At 48.8% G+C, this 21,953-nt stretch overlaps 1 protein-coding gene across 2 annotated transcripts in view; it reads right to left on the bottom strand.

Moving 5' to 3' along the window:
- NBAS (NBAS subunit of NRZ tethering complex) overlaps positions 1–21,953 on the bottom strand; it is a 2,067,161-nt gene that overhangs the window by 656,723 nt on the left and 1,388,485 nt on the right. For both annotated transcript variants that reach the window (XM_085610668.1, XM_085610669.1), the window contains one exon: positions 6,450–6,662. In XM_085610668.1, the coding sequence (XP_085466794.1) occupies positions 6,450–6,662 (213 nt within the window). The remainder of the gene's footprint in view (positions 1–6,449; positions 6,663–21,953) is intronic.

The following is a 21,953-nucleotide window of genomic DNA, read 5'->3' as shown; positions in this document are numbered from 1 at the left end:
AGAGATAAAAGATTAGGTCCAAAGGTCAGCCGGGAAGTCCAAAAACTGGGTGCGGGATGCAATCCTTGTACAAATCACTGAGGACAGCACTAGTAGATGTAAGCAGTTCTAGGATTTTCAACAGGACGGGAAATTGGCATAGCGCTGTTTCCACACAGATACAGGTTATTAATGGGGAGTGCCCCACAGCGCAGGTCACGTCAGGATAACAGTTCTCGTACTCAAGGCAATCGATAAATTCTAAAAGTAGGTATTCCACCATGAAACAGATAGCCAACGGCGTTTCAAACGGGACGCAAGGTCTCCCAGGATCCTGGCAGCATCACCATCTGGCAGCTTCACCACCAGGACCTATGTGTGATAGTGCTATTGTTGTTGGAATGAATGTATGAGTGTATGAATATAGTGATGTGTGGGACAGTGAAAAATGTTTTGTATGTTCTCTTTTATGCTATTATGTAATGTCTCTGTCTGCATAATAACCTTTTGGAAAATTATGTTAATAATAAGAAATATGTTTTTTTGTTAAATAATGTTGTGATTTTATGATTTGAATACGCAGTTGGCTCAGCTCCAGTTAGTTATTCTATATTTAGGGACCATTGTATTAGGCCCATGACCATATAATTTAAGCAGGTCTCCTTTTGAGTTCATTTTGGTAGAAATAGTTCTATCCAGCAGTATCCAGCCCACACCGAATGGCGAACTTTGCTGGGTCTCTACACTCTGCGACCGCACGGGAGAGTATGGCCCGGGCCTCATCTGGGCACTGTGGTAGCACTTGCGCAACCACGTCCCACACAGAGTGGGTGTAACGGCCCAAGAGACATGCGGTGTTCACCGACCACAGTCCTAAACTGGCGGAAGAAAACATCTTCTTTCCAAGATGGTCCAGCTTCTTGGATTCCCTATCTGGGGGAGCAGTAGGGAACACGCCTTTGGACGTTGAGGCTTGGACCACCAAGCTCTCGGGGGTAGGGTGTTGGGAGAGGAAAATTGGGTCGCCGGGGGCCGGGCAGTGGTGTTGGGCAATCATCCTATCCACAGGAGCCCCTGTGCTGGGCTTGGACCAAGTGCCCAGAAGGATGTCTGTGAGGGCCTCATTGAATGGCAGCAGGGGCTCCGCAGAGGCCGCTGCTGGCTGAAGCACCTCAGTCAGGTGGTTAGTCCTGACTGCCACTGTAGGAAACTCAAGGCCCAAGGCCTCAGCCACCCTACGCAACACCACAACATAGGAGGCTTCCTCCTCCGTGGACACGGTAGGGGGAGAAAGTATACCAAGATCTGGGAAGGTATCCAGACTAATGGCCTCACCCAACACCTCTCCAGTCCGGCTCTTCAAGCTGGTCTGCCAGACCAGTCAACAGACCCCTCCCAGTCCTCCTCACCCTCCTCTGGCTGCCACTCAGGGAGATAAGCAACGTCAAGGTAGAACAGTGGTACAAAATTACCAGTCGGTGCCAGTCCGGCTCTGTGTCCAAGTCGAGGGGAAGGCCAGGGTCGACGCCGGCGGAGGACAAAACCGGCATCGGAGGTGGCATCAGAGGAAGTGGTGCTGGGGGAGGAGTTGTGATGTCGAACAGCACCGATCCGGATCCAGACCTCGATCCATGGGGGCCCTGCGGCGCCGGAGCCGCCGGCATCAAAGGCCTAGAGCCCCCAGGCGAGTCCGCGGGGCCTGGAGGCGCGCCGGCGGAGTCGGGTTGCCCAAAGATGGAGTGGAGGGCTTCACGAAGCTGGGCAGGGGACGCTCTGGCTCCCTGGAAGGGAGGGAAGCTCGGAGCTATCCCAGCAGGCTCCGAGGACAGAGTCGAAGGGCGACAGCCTCCCGCGTCGGCTGTCGGACAGGTAAAAGGAGAAGGATGACGGTGTTTCTTCGCCTTCTTTTTGTGCTTCGACTTAACCGATGATGAAGACTTCGAGGAGGAATGATAGTGGTGACTCCGCGACCGGTTCAGCGAACTCCCTCTCGACCAAGTCCTCGAGCTGTCTGCCGGGCCTGCAGAAGCTTTCGGGTCCGCTCCCACAAAGACTTCGGATTTATGGCCCGGCAGTCGGAGCACGACTTCTGGTCGTGGTTGCGCTCCAGGCACCAAAGGCATACAAGGTGCGGGTTCGCTACCGATATCAAGTGTGACAGGAGTCACAAGGCTTGAAGCCGGTCCGACGATGGGACATCTCTACGTGCACAAGAAGTGCACGAATGACTCAAAAAAGATGTCGACAAAAGTAAAAAAAGAGTTAGTCAAAAAATGACTAAGGGTACCGCTCTCTCCGGATCTGCGCTGGCAGGGGTGGAAAAAGAAAGAACTGACGTCAGCGCGCAAGGGCGGAGTCTAAGTAGATACTGTGTCATCATCCCGGCGATCACGACGCCGACGACTAACGCGGAGTCGACCGATGCCACCTACCGATGCGCAGGGGTACTGCTGAGAAAAATTCACTGGAGCCAGTCTGACGCCTGGGGGTAATTCTAAGGTAAGGAATCTATAACTAATAGTCTCTTTCAGATATTTAGTATTCGCAAGATTACGGGTCATGCTAGTCCTGTGACAGAAACATGCTGAGAGTACGCCCTGGAACACACACATGCAAAAAATCACGCCAACAGACAGACCGGCACGATTCTCACAAATGGGCAGCAACAGCAGTACCTACCGGGGCAAGTACTTGTGGGAGAAGGACAAGGATGACTGGAGCACAGTCAGGCTGCTGGGCTTGAGTGGACAATCTATAGAAAAGTGGTAAAGGGTGCAAGCAGGCAGATGCAGCCAAAGATGGCTGATGCAAAACACGAAACATGACTTCTTGCTTGTCTCCTCACAATCCAGTATACAAATTCAGCACTGACGAAAGGATCCGACCGTCCTACAGCAAGGTAATTAACTGGTCAGGTTATGCTCGTGCCTAATAAATGGACCGGAATGCAGTCCTAAGTAGCTACCAATGGTTGAGATCACCTCAAGCATCACAGTTAGAGCCCACTATCACCAAGTCTGTCTATTCAACAGCAGGTAACTGTCCCTCATTGACATCTCAATAGTAGCTATCAGATGACATAATATGCCAGAGTCCATGTCCACAGTGCAAGTAATGTTAAAGAAAAGCTAGCTGACATCAGCAGAAATGTCAAACCTTCCAGACAGCTAACAAAGTATGAAGAGGCGGTATTATAGACTTTATCAAGGGCAGGAGACTGCACAGAACACAAAGGACACCTAAGCACAAGGAGGCAGGCCTAGTTGTATTTTGGGAGCTTACCTGTGGAACACTTTGTGGCATTTTTTCAAGAAAAACTGAAAACAACCCTCAGGTCTTATGAGCCAACAACAAAACCACAGGGACTACAACAGGGTGAAGCTCGATGAACCTTCTTGAGCTTTGACACCGAATTGGGGCTGATGTAGAATGTAACCAGCCAGCACATGGTGAGAATCTGAAAGACACACAATTGATGGACGGAATGCAGAACAAGTCAAAACATTCACCCTGAGTCACGAGATCTGGGTTAAATCCATCATTCTTTTCCTCACCATGCCACCCCAGTTTAGACCTGGCCATATGCAAATCAGTCTTGACCCTGTACCTCATGGGAACAGTCCAGCCCAAACTGCCAAGCCAGGTCCTCCCTGGACCGGAAACAAGCATCCTAGGACCGGTTTCAGGGTTTCACCCCTCTTCAGCCAGGATAGCTTGATTCCAGGGGCACAGTGAGCCAAGGAGCCACGTCTGGGCATACCTGACGCACTTAGGGCGAGAAAGCAAAAGACACACAATTGATGGACGGAATGCAGAACAAATCAAAACATTCACCCCCAGTCAAGCGATCTGGGTTAAATCCATCATTCTTTTGCTCACCATGCCACCCCAGTTTAGACCTGGCCATATGCAAATCAGGCTTGACCCTGTGCCTCATGGGAACAGTCCAGCCCGAACTGCCAAGCCAGGTCCTCCCTGGACCGGAAACAAGCATCCTAGGACCGGTTTCAGGGTTTTACCCCTCTTCAGCCAGGATAGCTTGATTCCAGTGGCACAGTGAGCCCAGGACCCACGTCTGGGCATACCTGGCGCACTTAGGGCGAGCAAGCAAAAGACACACAATTGATGGACGGAATGCAGAACAAATCAAAACATTCACCCCCAGTCAAGAGATCTGGGTTAAATCCATCATTCTTTTGCTCACCATGCCACCCCAGCACAGGGTCAAGACTGATTTGCATACGGCTGGGTTCAAACTGGAATGGCATGGTGAGCAAACAAAACGATGGATTTAGGCCCAGATCTCTGTACTGGGGTGAATGTATGACATTGTTCTGCATTCTGTCCATCAACTGTTGTTTTTGCATTTTGAAGTACCGGGTTTTTCGAACCCAGCGGTGCAGGGGAACACACCCTAAGACTTCGGATTCTTCCTGCTTCAGACCCACAGAAACACAGAGTCTTCTAGGTGAATTCAAAGAACGGCTTTATTGGCTGCAGACCAATCACAGATATCCGAGAAGTACAACACGATGTATGTTCTCAGGAGACTGCTCCCGAACCAAAAAACCAGTCTTTACTTATATACACAAAATTGGCCTTTGGGGCAACACCGCCCCTGTTTTACAAATGGTCATTAACATATTTTAGTTTCAAAGGAACAGCAGAGCCATAATGACAATCCCACATTTCAGTTCATTAAGCATGCAGTTATTGCACCCAGCAAGGCTCAGAACCCTCATCGGATAACAGCAGACCCCAATAAAACGGGCACGTCCTGCTCGTAAAACAAGCCATAAAGTAGGAAACAGGGTCAGGTGTGAAAACAGCTTAGTCAGGGATCGTGTGCGAACAGGGGCTTTATGATGGGTCGAGCCCTGATGCTAATCACGTTAGGCCACGAGAAAGGAACCGGCCGGACAGGATTGTCCTCGGGCAGCGGAGTCGGCTTGCACAGGTCAGAGAGAAGTCACAGAGGGTGTACGTGTCCTTTAAACCTAGGCATGGCCTTAGTGCGCAGCCTATGTGAGGGCAACCACAAAATGGCTACTACTGTAAAATGGAACCCATGGATACAATATGTAGTATCGTATACACAGTGAATTCATCAGTGAAACATGACGAAAACACTCATACATACCGTGTTGCTCATGTGCGGTTCGCTGATACCAAACTTGGCATGGTGGGACCATGCCACCTACACGGTTCCGATTTTTACAGTACCACAATTTGTCACCCGAGTGGGACGGGTATGTCCAAACGTGGGTCCCGTGCTCTCCATGCCCTGGAATCAAACTATGCTGAGTGAAGAGGGGTGCTTGTTTCCAGTCCATGGAGGACCTGGCTCGGCAGTTCGGGCTGGACTGTTCCCATGAGGCACAGATGATCCTGATCGTTTCGACCCTGGTCTTCTCATGCAGTCAATGAGTTGTGATCTATTCCCATTCTTATAAACTGCTTAACTAGTTGTATTGCACAGGAAAAGGCGCTGTAGATCCCCATTTGTTGTAGTGTGTGATTAATTTTAGGTGGAACTGTATTTGTAGGGGGTTAAGAAGACGATTAGCACTTGGTTAGGTAGATTGTGCTTAAGATACTAATTATGTATTGCTCAAGAGTTTAAATATGACTTTCGCTGATACTGATCCATAACATGCAATGCAATGGTTTGTTTATCTTAAAAAAGGGGCAGGTGCACTCTAAGTGAAGATCACCCCAGACAAATATCAGCGCTGAAAATACCACAAATATTATTCAACTGCCAAAATCTTCCCACTTTGCATCACCCAGAAAAGGAACCTGGTTAAACCACAAACTACAGACAACCGTGTTCAGCAATGTGACAAAGTGGCTATCACAAAACAGTTAAATAAACTTCAAAAATCCACATTGTGCATCTATCCTTCGGGACGCTTTGGGATTGCCCTAGTTACACATGCACAGGGCACTCTCTTGCTCAAACCTATTCCACAAAATCCAAAAGAGCAGCGAGGTAGCACACCGTGTGACCTTTTGCATGCTCATTTATATTTTCCCGGCTTCATTATTTCAGACTCTTCGCCCTCCAAGATGTGCGCGCAGGGACGGTGCTTTTACAAACAGATTCAGAGAAATTACATCTGCCTCGCCTCCATCTTTGGAGGCCACGAAAAAACAAACATAGCCTATTTCACTGCTTAGGTAACAGAGAGATTAGTGTGCTATAGGGTTAAACAATACCATTTATAGTAAGAGATCTGCAAATATAAGCGGACGCTGACATGTCCCTTCACATGTCCTTGTTCTGCAAGATGTCTCTGATTTAGGTCATTGTACCTACAGTGAGTCTGTCTACATGAGCCACTTAAAAAGATGTCACAGTGTGACAGCCAGGCCACATGAACCCATCCAAGGGGCAGGTGGCCGCAGTGGGAAAAGAAAAGGAAACAGCTGTAGGAAAAGGTTGTTAGTGAAAATGAAATGCTCATTACCTGGTCAGTACTCCTGAGGTTAGTTATAAGGTCATGACTGAGAGTTGCCAGATGAGCAAGAGATTGCTTTAGGTGGTTCAAAGCCTCCTCGTAAGTAATTGGGGAGCTCCCAGCACTGCCGTCATCAATGGTCTTTTTCCCTTTTCTTTCCGTGATCACTTTGATTGCTCCGATGGCTTTTTTAGTCATCTGTGTCCGGGATTCTATTGAAAGCTGAAAAAAGGAAAACAAGCATTTTATTTTTGATGTTATCAAAACCTAAAGAGATCATGAAATTTTCCCTAAAGTTTAATGTTGGCAGTCTCACTTCATAATATGTGTAACATTGTTTTAGACAAGAACTTTAAGAATATGAGGCTTACAAAACGTTGCAATGAAAAACTCGTTTTCTACTAGTATCGGTCACAATATAGTTAATGCATGTGTTTCTTTGACCCAGTCACTGTCATAGCGCCGCATGAAGAGAGGCTCCCGCATAGCACTAGAGTAGATGAAAAAGAGGGGACTGTGAAGGAGAAGGAGTCGAAAAAGGAGTACTGCATTTAGTGTGGTTTAGTTGCAGTGCATGGGGAAGCACGCAGAGGGGCGCAGTGTTGTGCTCAACTGTGCCCATGTATCATGTTCAGTGGCTTAAATTCATCCACATATTCATGGTAACCTGAAAGCAAATGAGAAAACTTGGAATTCAGGCCTGACAATAAGCAGGCGCCATGGAAGAAATTGATAGGAAACATAATAGTTTATATACTCAAGCTCAAAAATGGGTGTTTGCTGCAACTCTGGAGAATGCACAGGATGTATGGCTGTAGCAGAGATCTGGAACTCAACAGAATTTAAGCCAGCATTGGAGATTATTTTTAGTTCTAGATGGATAGATGATTATGGTAACTGTAAGAAACGGAGTGATTGGTGGGGGAGGGGGAGGGTTGAAGCTCCACTCAGAAAACAACCAAAATTCTTATCAGGGTGAACCACAAAATTCCCCTAAATTAACCTGTGCTTAACCCTCTGGTAGCTTGGCAGAAAGCACTCATGCTTAACTTAGAGGCAATGTGTGGCCAGGCGCATGGGTAAGATGGTGGTTTTGGCCGAAACTCCGCTGTGCTTCCGGTGTAAAAAGCAGATCGGCATGCTCGCTGAGAGTTAAAGAACAAGTTACTTACCTTCGGTAACGATATATCTGTAAGAAACATTAGTTAGTTAGACTCCTTACCTTAGAATATCCCCAGGCGTCAGGCTGGATCCGGAAAGATTTTCATCAGCAATACCCTTGCGCGTCGCTAGGCGTCGTCTGCGGCTCCGCGTGCGTCGTCGGCATCGTGATGGCCGGGATGATGTCATCGTAGTACTTAGACGCCGCCCTCGCATGCTGACGTCAGTTCTTGTACATAGCTTTCCGCACCAGGAACGCAGAGCCATGCAAGAGACCGACACTGGTGCCATGAATCTAGGGCCCTGAAAGGGATGACCATAACCCTAGAAATCAGTTCACAGAGCGGGGAGGATGGGTGGGCCGGTAAGGAATCTAACTAACTAATGTTTCTTACAGATATATCGTTACCGAAGAGTTGTTCATCTGAAAGAAACACGTTAGTTAGATTCCTTACCTTAGAATAGATACCCCAGCAATACCAACCCCGGTGGTGGGTCTGCAAACCAAGATCACACCAGGAAGTCCTGGAGAACAGAACGGCTAAAGAAGCCGTCCCTCTGGACTTGGCTGTCCAGGGAGTAATGCTTAGCAAACGTGTGCTGCGAGGACCACGTAGCTGCCTGACAAATGTCCCTCAGAGCGACTCCCCGACCCAGGGCAGTAGTAGCTTCTGTGGCCCGAGTGGAATGGGCCTGCAGCCCACAGGAGGTTCCTTCTTAGCCAAGGAATAACAGGCCTTAATGCACAAGATGACCCACCGAGAGATGGTCCGCTTGTGCACTGTCCCCCCCTTATTAGCGCCCACGTAACCAACAAAGAGTTGGTCGTCCACCCGGAACTGTTTTGTACGGTCCAGATAGAAGGACAGTGCTCGTTTCGGGTCCAGACGGTGGAGCCTCTCATCCTCTGCGGAGGTGAAAAGAAGATGGGCAATGTAACAGACTGGCCGATGTGAAAGGCAGTTACCACCTTAGGGAGAAAGGAAGGACGAGTCCTGAGAACAACCTTGTCTGGATGGACAGAGAGGAAAGGAGGCTTAGAAGAGAGAGCCTGGAACTCACTCATCCGTCTAGCAGAGGTGATGGGAACCAGGAAAGCAGTCTTAAGAGTCAGAAGACGAAGAGGCCAATTATGAAGTGGCTCAAAAGGAGCGCACACCAGATAGGTTAACACCAGGTTCAAATCCCACTGAGGCATTACGAAGGGGACGGGAGGAAACATATGAGTAATGCCTTTAAAGAATCGAGCAACAACAGAGGACTTGAAAAGAGAAGGCTGATCAGGAAGCCGTAAGAAAGCAGATACAGCTAAAAGGTATCCCTTGAGGGTGCCCAGAGCAGAGCCCTGCTGGGCCAGGGAAAGAAGAAAGAGGAGAACCTCAGAAAGAGGGGCAGAAAGAGGATCCACAGCCTTTGCTGTGCACCATGCCACAAATTTGTTCCACCTGCAGGCGTATACCATTTTATAGGAGGGACGCCTGGCTGCCAGAATGACATCACAGACCTCAGGAGGCAAGTCAAATGGCATCAACTGCCGCCGCTCAATCTCCCTGCATGGAGGTGGAGGTTGGACAGGTTCGGGTGGAGGACCGTCCCCTGCTGCTGCGACAGAAGGTACTCCTGAAGAGGCAGTCGAATCGGGGGATTGATTGACAGACTGAGTAGCTCGGGATACCAGTATCTTCGTGCCCAATCCGGAGCCACAAGGATGACTTGGGCCCGGTCGCACCTGATCTTCTTCAGCACTCTGGGCAGAAGTGGTATAGGCGGAAAGGCGTACAACAGACCGCAACTCCACTTGCGATGAAAAGCGTCGCCGAGCGAGTGCCGCCTTGGAAATTCCAACGCGCAGAACTGACGGCATCGCGCGTTCTCTTCTGTGGCGAATAGATCTAACCAAGTCTCTCCCCACTGCCGAAATAGGCCTTGTGCCACTTCCGAGTTCAGATGCCACTCGTGATCCATCATGCACCGGCGGCTGAGTTCGTCCGCCCTGGCGTTCAGAGAGCCCACCAGGTGTTGAACCACCAGGGTAATGCCCTGATGTTCCAGCCATGTCCAGAGCCTCCTGACAAAGGGTCCACCTGTCCGATGTGATGGTACGCCAGTGGAGCAAGTGATGGCGAACTCTGCCTCCCACTGGCGTGGAATGGGCCTGAAAGCTCGGACTAGGAAGGCTTTGAGGCAGATGCTGCTGGGGCAGATGTGGGCTGACCAGCTCTCTGTCCCCCTGCTCCGCCTCGGCGGACTCCACGTCCTCGACCGCGTTGAGGCTGGTTCTGCAGCCTGTGGCTAGACGGACGTGTGGGGGCGCCCCTTCCTTGGCCATGAAAGGGGCGAAAAGTGCAAGATTGCGGGCGCGGGCCGGGAGGCCCAAGGACTTGGCCGTAGCCCTGGAGTCCTTAAAGTGCTCCAGCGCACTATCCGCTTTGTCGCCAAAAAGGTGACGCCCATCGAAGGGCATATCCATGAGGGTGCTCTGGACATCCCCTGAGAAATTTGTGGACCTCAGCCAGGCGTGTCGACGAATCGCCACCGTGATCTCAATTGCCCTACATAGCGAGTCCGTTGTGTCAAGCCCACATCGTATCGAGTACCGTGCTGCATCCCGCCCCTCGGCAAGAGCCTGGGCGAGCTGTTTCTGGGCCTCCTCCGGACACTGGGGCAGCACGTCCGCCACCGTATCCCACAAGGAGTGGGGGTAACGGTCCAAAAGGCACGCGGTGTTGATAGACCGCTACCCCAAACTAAGGGAGGAAAACAGTTTCTTCCCAAACTGTTCCAACCTTTTGGATTCCCGATCCGGAGGAGCGGATGGGAAGGCGGTCTGGGAGGTAGAGGCCTGGATAACCAGGCTCTCAGGGGTGGGGTGCACCGACAGAAAGCTGGGGTCGCCCGGTGCGGGGCAGTGGCGCCGGGCCACGTTCCAGTCCACAGGAGAGACTGTGGAGGGCTTGGACCAGGTGCCCATCAGAACGTCTGTCAGTGCCTCATTGAACTGCAGTAGAGGCTCCGAGGAGCTTACTGGCGGTTGAAGCACTTCAGTGAGGAGGTTAGTCCTCACGGCCACTGCAGGGAGCTCCAGATGAAGGGCTTCAGCAGCCCTGCGCAGCACCACAGAATAGGTAGCACCCTCCTCCGTAGCCACGGAGGGAGGAGAGATGAAGCCAGTGTCAGGGGAGGTGTCAAGACCACTGGCATCCCCCAGCTCTTCTGCCCAGTCCTGGCTTAACTGGCACTGCTGTGCCAGAGGGTCCTCAGACCCCTCCCAGTCGTCCCTGTCATCCGACTCCTGGTAGACAGGGTGAAAGGTCGGAGCCGGGCGGTAGATGAATCCGTCATCCATCGCCGCTCCGACGCCGTGCGGCGCCGCTCCGACGCCGGGCCCGGGACTAAACCTGGGGACGACGTCGTACGAAAACGGCGCCGGGGGCGGCTCCGAAGGGGTCGGCGCTGGCGGAGGGGTCGTAAAGTCGACCGGCGTCGACCGGGATCCAGGCCTGGATCCCACAGGGGCCTGCGGCGTCGGGACCGAAGTCGACGACTGAGCCGCCGGATCGCTAGGCCTCCCAGTCGGACCTGCGGGGCCCGAAGGCACGCCAGAAGGCCTCGACGGCGGAGCGAGACTCCTCATGGCCACGAGGAAGTCTTGGATCTCCGTCGGAGTTGCATCAGGCCCAGGGACCGGAGGGTATGGGGCCGGATTCGACTCCTGCAGCTCCGACGGAGCCGCGCGGCTTCGGCGCCGCGACCGGTCCCTCGACCTCCTCCTCAACCGGGACCTTGAGCGGCGCGGAGCCGACAGCCGGATCTCGAGCAGCTTGTGGGACCGCTCCCGCCTAGCCTTCGAGGTCAAGGCCCGGCAGTCGAGGCACGACTCGGCATCGTGGTCGGCCCCAAGGCAGTAGAGACACCGGCGGTGGTGATCCATGACCGACATCAGGCGGTGACAGGCGTCGCACGGCTTGAACCCGGGCATCCCTACCGGCACCAGGAGTCAAGGGCGACTCAAAATGGGAACCAAAAAAGTTCAAAAAGTTTAGTCAAAAAGTGATTAAAAGGGTATGCTCTTCCTGGATCTGCACTTACTGGCGCAGAAAAAAGAAAAACTGACGTCAGCGCGCGAGGGCAGCTTCTAAGTACTCCGACAACGCCATACCGGCGATCACGACGCTGACGACATACGCGGAGCCGCAGACGACGCCTAGCGACGCGCAAGGGTATTGCTGACGAAAATCTTTCTGGATCCAGCCTGATGCCTGGGGATATTCTAAGGTAAGGAATCTAACTAACGTGTTTCTTTCAGATAAGATATATTTATGTGTAAGAATACAGCATGACCCTAGAGGAGTGACTGGGAACCTCCGAACATCATCTGAAGGGGTGTTCCCCCGGCCAAATGTCCCCGCTACAGCGGATCCACCAAGGTAGCGCCGGACCATCTCCCTGAGTCGGAGAACTACATGTTCAATTACGGGCCCATCTGAAGAAACTACTAGTGCACAACTATCGTTCAGCAACTATAAGGACTCTCTCTTTCTATGTGGTGGTTAGGGCCTGAAGTCTTATCCCCCACTGCAATGCTCTCCGGAGGCGATCTGCCTGACCAGGCGCTCAGCACCTCAGCTCATCCAAAATGGCGGCCTGACTCATCTCCTCAGTGCTTGCTGCTACTGGCCCATCTGAAGGACACAGTTCATGAGAGCGAGGAACCAAGGTCTTTGGTGAACCCTGAGGTGGGAGATTAACTTCTTACTGTCCTCCCCTGTTGTGTTTCTGCCTCGCGGTGCACTCAAGCCCGCTAAGCACACTTGCAAGACCTACCCACTCGGTGTCGGAATCCAAATAAAAATATTGGAAGGAAGAAACAGATGCGGGTGAATCCCTCTAATCGTAGCAAGACATTCATGCGGGGATAGTTCTGGGTTGTTTCTGCTGGCACAACTAAGGATGGAACTCAATGGGGATTACTGTGTCCAGTTGCAGTTTACACCAGCGCTACCTTCCACTCAAAATGGCAGTGACTGCTTCTGCCGAAATCCACTGCACTGCACAATGTGCTCCGACCTTGCTGCTAATATCGATTGATTCTGATGCCAGTTTTCAATACCCCCATGGAGTACAATTGTCTATTTGTACCCTCACAGAGAGGCATTGTCTGTTTGTGCACAATTTTCTTGACCTGAGTCTGAGCGTCAACAGAAGGTGGTATCTAGTCAATGAGATCCACTTTTCAGTGTGCGCACACAAGTTCATAACTCAATCATCCTTCAGTACTCCTGGAAGATGCCTTATCAGTGCAGCTACCAGTGCAGTGTCCTAGAGAAGAGGACTAATTCTGCAAGGGCTCACTTTTGCCCCCGCCCCGAGGTGGGACTCAGTACACCGGATTCAAACCTCAAACAGGACACCTCTTTACCTAAGCCTAGGTCCAATCATCCATCTTGTGCACAGACTCTTGGGCCCTATAGTCATGCAGAGGCGCCCCCCACTAGATCAGAGTGTCACAAAGGAGCCTAGTCCTGCCACAAACTAGATTTGCTATTGCGTCGAGTTGCAGTTCTGCACTCAATATCCAAGATCCTCAGAGTGCACCTACATCAGCGCACCGTCACAGCACGACATAAGTACAAGACAAGAGCTTAAACACGTCTATGTTTAGGTGGGAACCACTCTCCTAGCTGGGTACCTTGCACTGATGGTACCACTCCTCTACAGGAATAAACAGACCAACTGTCACAAGATGTCAGGTATCAGAGATGGAAATATGAAAGACAGAGATACCAAGGCAAACCTGAAGTGCTTGAAGCAGCCGCCACCTATCCTGGAGTCACCGGTAAAAGGCAGCCCTCAATCCTCTACCTTAGAGGCAATACTCCCTAAACTCAATACTGTACACGACATAGCTCAGAACACTAAAACAAACATGAGCCTGCTTCAGGTGGAAGAGGCGGGGATCCGCAAAGACCGAAACAATTTAACACTAAGAATCTCAAATGCTGAAACAAGAATAAGTATGGTGGAAGACTTCATGAATATTCAAGCCAAGCATCTTCAAAAGTTTGAGCATTCTATTTCCCCACTAAAGAGAAAGCTCACGGAAAAGACAAGTTACTTACCTGTACACTGTGGTTCTCCAGTATTGATATCTTTCATAGATTCACATGCTTGAATCTTCCACGTCGTCATGGTGGGAGTCATGCGGTAGTTAGAAAAGCAGTACTATGAAAGTAGATTAGAAACCATCAAAAGGAAGGAAAACTTTAACATTCGTCAGCATTATGTAGGTCTAAACTTTGACCAATCATAGACAAGCCCTAAACCTCAAATCCCCAGCAGAGCCACCATACCTCAGATTTCGCGCACCAGTGTGTTAGCGTTAATAGTAGCATGAGGGAAAAAGTGGCAAGCCAAGACGGGGAGGGCCACATGTGAATCTATAAAAGATATCAATACTGGAGAACCTCAGTGTACAGGTAAGAAACTTGTTTTTTCTCCAGTATTGAATCTTTCACAGATTCACATGCTTGAATCAGAAAAGTTAGCAGTACCACTCCTTTAATCAGTGAGAATAGGCGAAGACACCTGGAACAAATCTTGGCATATATGAGGAAGGCTTGGATGATCCAGTGGCAAGATCATAAAAATTCTATTTCACAGGACCAAGCTAGAGAGACTGTAATTCGTCAAAAGGGTTCCCTGAACTTACGGAAACGGCACAAAGAAATGGAAATTCCTTTTTCATTTTTGGGCCCTTTGAGATTTTGAATAACTTTCAGAGGCCAGACCAAAATCTTCGTGGAACTGGCAGATTAAGCAGCCTTCCTTGACAAACAATTAGAGTCACATATGGACTCAGACTCTCATCCTCGAACTTCCACTAGTCATCACAGCCCCTGATCTGCCGGAAGCTGCTCACCTGGCGAAGTTGACTCTAGGAATAGATCCTTTTGTTGTTAGTCATATCTTTCTTGATACGCACTGTTTGTTCTCTATTTTCAGGACACAGGACCCATTCTGCATTACCACTTTCTCTTTTGGTCAATTTGTCCACGTCTTCTCATATCATAGTCAAGTCTGACAAATGCTCATAAGTCCTCAGCTCCCACTGATCTCGTAGAGATGATTGTAGTCACACGTTCGCCACTCAGTTAGGACAGTAAGTACAAGTTAGCATCTACCCCATAGAGACTGCTCTGCTCCCACTTTGGAGCAAGTAGTTCAGCGGTCTCTATGATGACTTAACAGTCCACTTGGGGTAAGAGCCAGCCTGTCCATTGCTCTACCTGTGGTTAACATACTTCTTTTCATGTTCTAAGCATAGGTTATCTACGGTAATTTTTTAGGAACCTTTCACTACTGTAGTAGGGTCGACAGAGGTTACTCTTCCCATAATGAAACTTGAGATGTTAGCATCAGATGCTTTGTTTTCACACATATTCACATGTGTACCGTTGGATGCCCGAGGGCCACAACTTCCTCCTTAAAAGTGGGCCGATGGATCACATGGCAGTCATGGTCAATAGCATATCACTCTATATATCTTTAATAGGGACACACACCGTCTTTTTTTCCTAACCATCAGGTACACTCTGTAGTATTGTAGGAGATGGTTACAATTTAGATATATACGCGTTTGTGCAGTAAATATTTTCCTTGTTAATGCTGCCTTCTGCTCTCCATCATTATCCTACTGTTTGTGTGTTTAATTATCAGGTACCATGTTTTCTGTGAACTGTACTTTGCTCCACATATGTTTCAAACGTGTGCCAAATTGTGATTGCGGTCATTCTCTAATGGTGATCCCAACTAGTGCTGAACTTCACTGTCTCATTCCGGGTTAAATGTGTTAGACGTTCTTCTCTTGACAACGGTTTCATTACGATGTTCACATTTTGGGTACCATGTACAATGGCAATTTACACCCCATCTTATCGCCATTTACCCTCATCAGCATATCTTACTCCTTGGCCGCCCTGCTTTACAGGTCACAGCCGCTTCACCGGCGTTCCACCGCAGCTTTTGCCATGCACCATTTCTCTTACAAACATCCCCTGGTGGGAAGGGGCACTGGCGTTCCCCTGGGACACTCTGGCGTTCATGGGGGCCCCCAACGTTGTTTGTTCAGTTCTCCTCCCTTTCCCCTTGCACCCTTTCCTAGTGGGAAATCTGCAACCCAGAAATATAGTCAATGTCCTATATGAACGTTGTATCCTCGAACACCAAGGAGTTGAACCACACTGTCAAAATAACCAAAATCCTGTACTACTGCGAGTAGCCTGCGGGTAACCTAGTACTCCTCCGAGAGACTTTCAATAAGCCCTGCTAATGTGATGCTACATGCTCTGAAGTAAGTTCGGAAAAAATGGGGCTATTACCCTTCTATCCAAGAAATCGGGTTTAAACAATCACATGAGCATGACACCAATGGAGGATGGCTACTTACTAGGCTAAATAATGGGCCTGATGATCTGTTTGTCATGAATATATATGCCCCCCCAACATAGACAAAGCTAGTTTTTGGCGTACCTTTATAAAAATTAGCAGACATTGCACAAGGCCCAAAAAAGAAAAATAGTAGGGGGAGATTTCAACACCCAGATCACACAAACAGTTACTCAAAATCTGCTCTTCACATCGAATCCTAGATGCTTGGAGACTACAAAATCCTAAGGGCAGTGACTTTACATTTTTCTTCTAACCTCATACCAGCTTTTACCATATTGATTATCTCTTTGTAGATGCCTCACTCCTAAAGTCCACCTCCGAAACTAAAATTCATCCAACCCTCGTCTCTGACCGTGCTGCAATCTCAATGTCCATTCTTAACCTTGCTGACAAAGGAGGTAGTCTAAGGTGACTAAACATTGAGACTCTAGAGCATGAAACGGGCACTGTAGCCCTACAAAGCGAAATAGATCTGTTCTTCAGGGAGAAGGAATACTCTGTCAAATCCCAGATAATACTATGGGACACATTTAAATGCAATGTAAGAGGGCAAATCCTTAAATGAGTGTCTAGGAAAAACAGCAAAATCTTCTATCCCTGGGTGTTGAAATCAAAAATAAAGAAGACAGGATTAGACGTACTAATAATAGGTTCCTACTTCAAGACATCAAACAGTTAAAATAAACCTTCAAATCCAGTTAGTAAAAGAGACTACCTTGGTATTAATGCCTAAAAATCCTGACTAACTCTTATTACGAAACAGATCCGGCAAACTACTTGCCTCCACTCTCAAATTTAACAACCAAATTACTCAAATTAAGGACCAAAATGACTCTAAAGAAATTCCATAACAACGAGATCACATATTTAGGGAGATATATACCCAGTCGTCCAGGAAGAAAGGGCACGATTGAATAAACCAATAGAAATGGAGGAGTTTGTTAAGGCAATTAAATCCATCCCTTTAGGGAAGGCACCTGGCCCCGACGGCTTCACGTTTGTTTTTTTATAAAACTTTTACCTCCTCAATCATCAAGCACCTTAAAAATACACTTGATCATTTTCCCCACATGGCAAGGTCTCTGGCACAGCCACTGAGGCCAACAAAGTGGTCATCTCCAAAGAAGGCAAGGATCATTCGGACCCCAAAAACGTTCGCCTCATCCCTCTCTTAAAAATGTAGTCTAAAATGTTTGCAAAAATCCTAGCCAACAGGATAGAAAGTTGCAAACCCAAACTTATCCATAACTCCCAAATGAGTTACGTCAAAAAGAGCCTTGCAAGAGATGACATTCGCACATTCTGCCACTTTATAGAAAAAGCTTGCCTTTCTTCACTACAAACTGCAGCGATCGCACGTGATGAGGAAAAGGAGTTTGATAAAGTGACTGGGCCTTTTCTGCATGCGTCCTTAAATCCCATAATCTGGGCAACTCTTTTTTAATATGGCACTGGCGCTCTATGCAAATCCCAAAGCAAAAATTAGGAATAACAGTTTAACCTCTTCATATTTTGACTTACACCAAGGTACAAGATAGAGGTGCCCTACACCACTCAGCAGGTGGCAGGAAGATTAGCAGAGCGCATGCAGTCCAAGCGCCAAACGCGTTTCAAGCTCATGCGAGCCCTTGATCACTGGCAATATGGAGGCAGGCAACAGGAGTAAGAACAACTGATTTTATTCAATATGGAGTCCCGCCCATGTGGGCGTGTACAATAAGGCATGCTGGTCCGAGTAGTCCATAATATTCGCCACACTCGAACTCCCAAGTTCTTTAACCAAGTGGATACTGTTCCTGCCTCACAAACAATAAAACATCCAATTACGGTGGAGCGCATGCAAACACTGTCAGCCGCTGCCAATGTCACTGCGAGCGAGGCCTCCGCTGTCCCAGCGTGTGCTCGTGTTACCCAGCACACAGGATCCACTCACAAGCGTCGGGGCTTCTCGCGGCCGGACCAGCCGCTAATATGTAGAAAAGGTAGGTTGCCCCCAGAGAGAAGCCACATACAGCGGGGTTACTGCACACCACTCAGCAGGTGGCAGTGAGGTTAGCAGAGCGCATGCAGTCCAAGCGCCAAACGCGTTTCAAGCTCATGCGAGCCCTTGATCACTGGCAATATGGAGGCAGGCAACAGGAGTAAGAACAACTGATTTTATTCAATATGGAGTCCCGCCCATGTGGGCGTGTACAATAAGGCATGCTGGTCCAAGTAGTCCATAATATTCACCACACTCGAACTCCCAAGTCCTTTAACCAAGTGGATACTGTTCCTGCCTCACAAACAATAAAACATCCAATTACGGTGGAGCGCATGCAAACACTGTCAGCCGCTGCCAATGTCACTGCGAGCGAGGCCTCCGCTGTCCCAGCGTGTGCTCGTGTTACCCAGCACACAGGATCCACTCACAAGCGTCGGGGCTTCTCGCGGCCGGACCAGCCGCTAATATGTAGAAAAGGTAGGTTGCCCCCAGAGAGAAGCCAAACACACCGGGGTTACTGCACACCACTCAGCAGGTGGCAGTAAGGTTAGCAGAGCGCATGCAGTCCAAGCGCCAAACGCGTTTCAAGCTCATGCGAGTCCTTGATCACTGGCAATATGGAGGCAGGCAACAGGAGTAAGAACAACTGATTTTATTCAATATGGAGTCCCGCCCATGTGGGCGTGTACAATAAGGCATGCTGGTCCAAGTAGTCCATAATATTCACCACACTCGAACTCCCAAGTTCTTTAACCAAGTGGATACTGTTCCTGCCTCACAAACAATAAAACATCCAATTACGGTGGAGCGCATGCAAACACTGTCAGCCGCTGCCAATGTCACTGCGAGCGAGGCCTCCGCTGTCCCAGCCTGTGCTCGTGTTACCCAGCACACAGGATCCACTCACAAGCGTCGGGGCTTCTCGCGGCCGGAGCAGCCGCTAATATGCAGAAAAGGTAGGTTGCCCCCAGAGAGAAGCCACACACAGCGGGGTTACTGCACACCACTCAGCAGGTGGCAGTAAGGTTAGCAGAGCGCATGCAGTCCAAGCGCCAAACGCGTTTCAAGCTCATGCGAGCCCTTGATCACTGGCAATATGGAGGCAGGCAACAGGAGTAAGAACAACTTTTTTTATTCAATATGGAGTCCCGCCCATGTGGGCGTGTACAATAAGGCATGCTGGTCCAAGTAGTCCATAATATTCGCCACACTCGAACTCCCAAGTTCTTTAACCAAGTGGATACTGTTCCTGCCTCACAAACAATAAAACATCCAATTACGGTGGAGCGCATGCAAACACTGTCAGCCGCTGCCAATGTCACTGCGAGCGAGGCCTCCGCTGTCCCAGCGTGTGCTCGTCTTATCCAGCACACAGGATCCACTCACAAGCGTCGGGGCTTCTCGCTGCCGGACCAGCCGCTAATATTTAGAAAAGGTAGGTTGCCCCCAGAGAGAAGCCACACACAGCGGGGTTACTGCACACCACTCAGCAGGTGGCAGTAAGGTTAGCAGAGCGCATGCAGTCCAAGCGCAAACGCGTTTCAAGCTCATGCGAGCCCTTGATCACTGGCAATATGGAGGCAGGCAACAGGAGTAAGAACAACTTTTTTTATTCAATATGGAGTCCCGCCCATGTGGGCGTGTACAATAAGGCATGCTGGTCCAAGTAGTCCATAATATTCGCCACACTCGAACTCCCAAGTTCTTTAACCAAGTGGATACTGTTCCTGCCTCACAAACAATAAAACATCCAATATGTATATATATATTTTTACAACCCTTTGTGTGCAGCCTTCCGGCTTATATTAGAGACACTGGAGATTTCCTCAGAAAGATTTATGATGTTAAATGGGAAAGTGATTTTCTAATGATGACGCTCGATGTGAACTCATTGAACACGAGCATCAGGCACACAGATGGTCTCAAAGCACTCCACCACTTTCTAGGCAGAAGACCTATGTCTATGTTTCAGCATACTGAGATGATTGTGCAAATGGCTGAATTGTGTTTGGGTAATAATGTTTTCATATTTGATAGCCTGATGTACAAACAATTGCAGGGCACGGCCATGGGTACCTGCTTCGCCCCCAGCTATGCTAATTTGCATATGGGCTGGTGGAAGGAGCAGGTACTCAGGGTGGAACAACAGGTTGCGTTCTCAGAACAAGTGAAAATGTATGTCAGATACATTGACGACATATTTATATTGTGGAAGGGTTCCGAAGAAAGCGCCACTGAGTTCTCTAAAGAGATCAACATGAATGCTCTGAACCTTAGCTTCACATGCAACATGAGCAGGGAAACTATTCATTTTTTAGAAAGCCGACGGCAGGTAACGCCATACTCCACGCGCATAGTTTCCACCCTAGCTCCCTCAAAGCCAGCATACCATATGCTGAGTGCTTACGCATGAAGCGCAATTGCAGTACCAACACCGGCTTCGAAGAAGCCACAGGCGAATTGTGCAACAGATTAGCCCGCAGAGGTTACAACCAAGAAACCCTCAACAAAGCCAAATCCAAGGTAGCCACCAAAACCCGTAAAGAACTTCTAGCTATTAAGACCACTACTCCTGTAGCAACTGAAGAAAGTCCCATTACTAACACCCCGAGACTTGTTACGGGGTTAAATGCCTACCATACTCAAGTCCGTAAAATCATTTATAGGCATTGGAACGCAGTCAGGAATGATCCTGTTCTTGGCACAACCATTAGCAACAAACCCCAAATCACTTTCAGAAGAGCCAAATCCCTGAGACAAGAAATAGTGAACAACGCCCCTAGCAGAACCAAAACTGATGGCTCTTGGCTCAGATTGCCTAAAGGCTTCTTCAAATGTGCCAAATGTAAGGCCTGTAAGCATGGTAAAAATACCAAGGAAATCGCCTTACCATTTAGACAATCACCCTATGTCATCAGAAGGCATTTCACATGCAAAACGGACTTTGCAGTCTACGTTTTGACTTGCACATGTGACAAAAAGTATGTGGGTAGCACTATTCACCCTGTGCATGTATGCATTTTACAACATCTTAGAGCTATCACACACAATGACCTCACATATCCGGTTGCCAGACACATAAACACTCACCACAATGGCAAAGCGGAAGATCTCTCCTTCTATATGGTAGACAGCATCCCCAAAAACCCCAGGGGAGGTAATCTACTTCTAGCTCTTAGGAGATTGGAATCCCGTTACATCATTCTGTATAATTCGAAAATCCCTAATGGTATGAATGCAGATGAAGCGCTAACTGTACACCTTTAGCCTGTCTCTTGCAATCACTCCCGTTTTCTCTCTAGTATTTTGCAACATTCTATTCACATCTCTCTTTTATTATGTATTTTCTCCAAATTTGTTTTTTCTTTGATATCTTTGCAACCCACTTTTACTTGTATATAAATTCCTTTTCTTGTGTTATTTCTGTCCTGTTCTCACTTCATATAACCGTGTCCTAGGGAGCGCTTTCAATACCCCTTCTGTGATCTAGTTTTACTTTTCTGCATATCAGGTCCTCTACTTTTCAGGCCACTTGGGCGGCACCTCATCTACTCTACCCACTTGTCGTCGAATTAGGATAATTTTAGACTCACTCTGTTCCTTAAATGCTTACACGGGTTCGTTGCATTTACTTTCCACCTTGGTCGTGCCTGTCTCTGTCGCGAGTGTTCACATGAACCACCCACTTACTGGCAGACACCCGGGTGAGACAATATCATCATGAGAGCGTCTTCCTTTACGACAGTAAATTGTTACTTTTTTTCTTTTTTGGGTAGTCTGCTTAATCTTTATCGTCCGCTCACCTTGTTTACTTCACACAATCTGACTCTGCATTTCCCCTTCGGCACTTTTACTACTTCTTCTATGTCTACACCTGTTTACAGGACACAGTGACACACGGAAAACTTTTTTATTAGTTG

This window comes from Triturus cristatus, chromosome 6 (assembly GCF_964204655.1).
Source record: "Triturus cristatus chromosome 6, aTriCri1.1, whole genome shotgun sequence".
NCBI classification, from domain to species: Eukaryota; Metazoa; Chordata; class Amphibia; order Caudata; family Salamandridae; genus Triturus; species Triturus cristatus.
This window is presented reverse-complemented; position numbering and strand designations above follow the sequence as displayed.